General features: G+C 47.1%; 1 protein-coding gene across 1 annotated transcript; it reads left to right on the top strand.

Annotated features, from left to right (window-relative positions):
- Positions 1 to 1,610: 1,610 nt before the first annotated feature.
- On the top strand, positions 1,611 to 3,805 carry LOC129602508 (traB domain-containing protein-like). Its single transcript, XM_055501538.1, has 3 exons — positions 1,611 to 1,868; positions 2,033 to 2,129; positions 3,051 to 3,805. Exons 1-3 carry the CDS (start codon positions 1,611 to 1,613, stop codon positions 3,803 to 3,805), a joined length of 1,110 nt encoding a protein of 369 aa, XP_055357513.1.
- The last annotated feature ends 249 nt before the right edge of the window (positions 3,806 to 4,054 follow it).

The raw sequence follows: 4,054 nt of genomic DNA, 5'->3' as shown, positions 1-4,054 counted from the left end.
GTCGGCACTGCTCCCTGACCGAATCCGTACTACGGAAGCGCATTAACGGGACAAGCACCGTCTGTGGTTGGACCCTGTCACGGGCCAGACTTCCAGGCCAGAAGGTGTCTCCATCGTGTAACCGTTGGACCTGTTGCGGATCGATAACGGGACAGAGGGGAACAGTGTAGTTCATAAGCACAAATTCATCGCACACTGTCAACAGCACTGCCAGCCAGTCTTCTGCAGGTTCCACAGCCTGATGAATGGTGCGCACGCCCATGCTGGAAAATTTCGGACCCCACTGGTGTTCAGCGCTGTTCTTGATGATTATTCGTTGCAGGCAAATACCTCTGGTTTGCAATATCGTCTTGGTAATCAACATTTTGTAGTTGGTCGAACTCCACAGCGGAGTGTTATCCGCAGAGTTTTCGATACGTTCCAGGAAGGCTAGTGTTCGTGTATAACGCGAAACCTTGCAGTCCAACATGGTAATGAGTTTGTAATCCAGGTTGCAGTGTTGCGCAGTCACACTCCGGGGACTGCCAGCGCTAAACGGAGGGACAGCGAAAACAATGTGCTGATCGGCTTTGTGCTCGCGCAGAAGTAGGAAGTAGGCCCCATAGTGGACACACCCTAACAGGCAGCAAGATCAGTATGAACCACGCACGAGCAGTCAATTTTACTATTCAGCGTAGCGCATGGAAAGACTCCGGCTCAGCAAGCTGACGAAGTTGATTACGGAATAATCAAAGAACGGCTAAGGCTAGTTTGCCGCACACTGCGTTAAAATAGCCCTTATCTATTTTACCGCAGTTTCAGGAACGAACGTTCTAGTCACCGTCGGCATGATTACACCGGCCCGGTTTGGTCGGCCTGAAATCCGGGCCGGTGTAACCATACCGACGATGACCTTCGCGGCCGGGTCTGGAAAGGATTGGTCCTTATCAGGTCATTCATACGCAACTAAAGAGCTAGTGGAAATGGTTGGATGGTTGGAAACGGTACAGCGACTTCCACTGGCCAGAAGTTTTTTTTGAGAAGCGAGTATCTACGCAAATACAACGGGGAAACGCGATTTGTGTAATGGGTACGATCCCCGATCAGGACAGCATAGAGGAAGTGCTTCTTTTATAAATGCTGTTTCGTTTTTTATTATAATATTGCGCTTCCGGCGGCAACCTTTGGTCTAGACTGGCCGCGAAACTCGTGGAATGGAATTTTACTGCATCTGGGTTTAGTTAAAATCGCAATGTTACACCGAAATCGCTACCGAAGTTGATATTATCGAATTCGAGCATATACACTATTCAAGAAACCTTTAATGGTTAGTTAGAACAATGAAGCTAAAAAAAGACCGAATTTGTGCTTTGTATTTGTGTTGACCCTGTCCGGTTCACAGCGAATTCGGTATCCCGGAACGTTGAATAGAGTGAATATTGATATTATTCATGTGAAAAGAGGTTGCGGAAAGCTGAAGTAGTGATCTATTAACGGAGACATCCGGGTCCGAGCAGTGATGTGTGATTTTTATTTCAAACAGCAGATGACATTTTGCAATTTGCATAAACCTAACCAGCTTGCTTCAACAACACAATTTCGTTTACAGGAGTGATTTGTGCATGAGGAGAATGGAAGACGCTTCTGGTTATCAGCAGCGTGAAGACGGACACGACGAGACGAGCCACCCGGGACTAGACGCTAACCACGCTGCACAGGGTGAAGGCCATGGAGATTACACACTTCCCGACATCCTCAAGCCCATCCCAACGGGTTTTCCGGTTCGGGCCGGGCGTCTGCGACCACCCAAGTTCCGTATCGCAAATCCCGATCTGCCCGACACTGTGACCATGCTGGAACACCCTCCGTCCGGTGGGCGAGTTTATCTTGTGAGTTGTAAGGGCACAACACGCACTGGCAATGACATTAGTATTATGTTACTGACAAATTTTCGAAATTTCCCCATAATCTGCATGGATTTAGGACAGAGCGGGAATTATTGACATAGACTAAGCTGTTCTTTTCATGAAGTGGTAATTTCGATGCCTTGTAGGTCGGAACCGTGCATAATGCAGATAAAAGTCAGGAGGACGTCGGTTTGACGATTCGGATGGTCAGGCCGGATTCGGTGCTGCTGGAACTGTGTTTAGGTAAAACCGTGCCTGCAGCTTATCGATAGCAATTTTAACACAATTGCATGCACATGTCTTACTTACTAAATAATAATTTAATAATATTTTATCATAATATTGATCTCTGTTTATCATTAGCATGCTGTGATCCTACAATAATACTGTAGTGGCTCGCACATCTTCTACCACAGAGTTAGTATACGGGGAAAAAGTGCATCCAATACACACACTCTAACCGGGCAAAATGCACGCCTACGAAATACTGCTTGATTTGACTTCAAGATGAACTCTCCTTCTGAATCTGACCAGTAAATCAAACATTTTCTTTAAAATTGTAATTCACCTTGGAAAAGAAGCTCTGTATCTGAGAGCTCGAATTGTTCTGTAGCTGTAGAATGTTGACGCTGAACGTACCCCTGACACTGCAGGGGCACCCCAAAAACCACAACAAATCAGTGTTTGAATTCGAGCTGACAGTAAGTTAATGGCTGCTTTTGAGCATAAATATAGTTAATAATTATCAGGGCTCTAATTTTTTTTAATATTCAAGAAGGTTCTCCAGACCAAATGTTGAGAAACATCAGAAATTTATCAATGCACGCCAACTGCGAATCATGCGCTTTGCCCGGTTAGAGTGTGTATATTGGATGCACTTTTCCCCCGTATACTAACTCTGTGGTACAAGATGTGCGAGCCACTACAGTAAATATATAGGACAAGCAGACTGCATCGTTATATTTGCGTAATTGCGAGGATGGTTATTCATACACAATTGCTTGCATTAAAAATTTTAAGAAACTATTAATAGTGTTGTTGTAGTTACAGTACTGTATGTTAAACGTTTACATAAATATAAATGAATAAAATAATTTATTTCATTGCTTTGCGTAGGAGTGCCAGTAAAATCAAAATTATAAACCGCCTGGAATATTCTTGCAGAACGGCAACGCATTTTAACTATGCCGAGCGAAGATGCAGTAAAGGTTATACTGAGTGAAGAATGGTATTCCAAAGATAACTGGAAGTTGTTGGGACGACGTGTCGGTTGGCCAAAGACCATCCTGGCGTTTCTCGTGCAAAGGTCAGCAGCACTCTACTTGAAAAATTTTGGACTTCCGCTGGAAAAAGCTTCGGACATGCGGGCTGCCTACATGGAAGTGATGACTCTCTCCGACTGCACGCTATACCTCGGTGATCGGCCGCGGAGCATCACGCGGCAGCGGATCCGCGCCGCACCGCTGCGGGAAAGACTCTGGCTGCTCCGGATGAAGATCCGGGCTAAGCGTACCGGTATGGAAGCCTTCTGGCAGATAAATGCGGAGACACGGCGCGCGCTCATGCAGGCAGAGAAGGAAAAATTCGCGACGGCTTGCCCCACGGTGTACCGTGTGCTCGTGCAGGAGCGGGATGTCTGGTTGACGGAGGCGCTGAAGCGGTCGGTGTCGCAGCCGCTGATGACGACGGCGGGTCCACGCGGACGTGTGGCGGTGGGGGTGGTGGGCATGGCCCATGTGGCCGGCATCCACCGGGCCTGGAACGGTCCCCGGCCGTCGTCGGACGCCCTTAGGAAGCTGGCGGAGGTGCCGCCAGCGTCGAAACTGCTGGTATTTGCGCCCGGCATTCTTGCCCTGTCGTCGCTGTATCGTGGTGGGAGACTTCTCTTCAGTCGACTGCGTGCACTCGGCAGAAACTGATCTCAATGAGATTTTCCGTTTGTGGCTGTCTGATTTCTGTTGTAACAGTGATGGTGTGATCGGGTTGACAGTGGTGATTTCTTCACTTTCGCACAGACTTTGTGTGTTGGGTGTTTTCTAAATTTTCTTTCAACCCTTAGGTACCTTTTAAAATCTAACTGGTTAATTCCAGCATAATTGTGTTCCAGCATAATTGTGTGTCTGGCGTTTTGGCAAATTCAAATAATCCAACTAGGTTTGCAGTGGGGA

This window comes from Paramacrobiotus metropolitanus, unplaced genomic scaffold (assembly GCF_019649055.1).
Source record: "Paramacrobiotus metropolitanus isolate TYO unplaced genomic scaffold, Prichtersi_v1.0 Parri_scaffold0000523, whole genome shotgun sequence".
Classification (NCBI taxonomy): Eukaryota; Metazoa; Tardigrada; class Eutardigrada; order Parachela; family Macrobiotidae; genus Paramacrobiotus; species Paramacrobiotus metropolitanus.
This window is presented reverse-complemented; position numbering and strand designations above follow the sequence as displayed.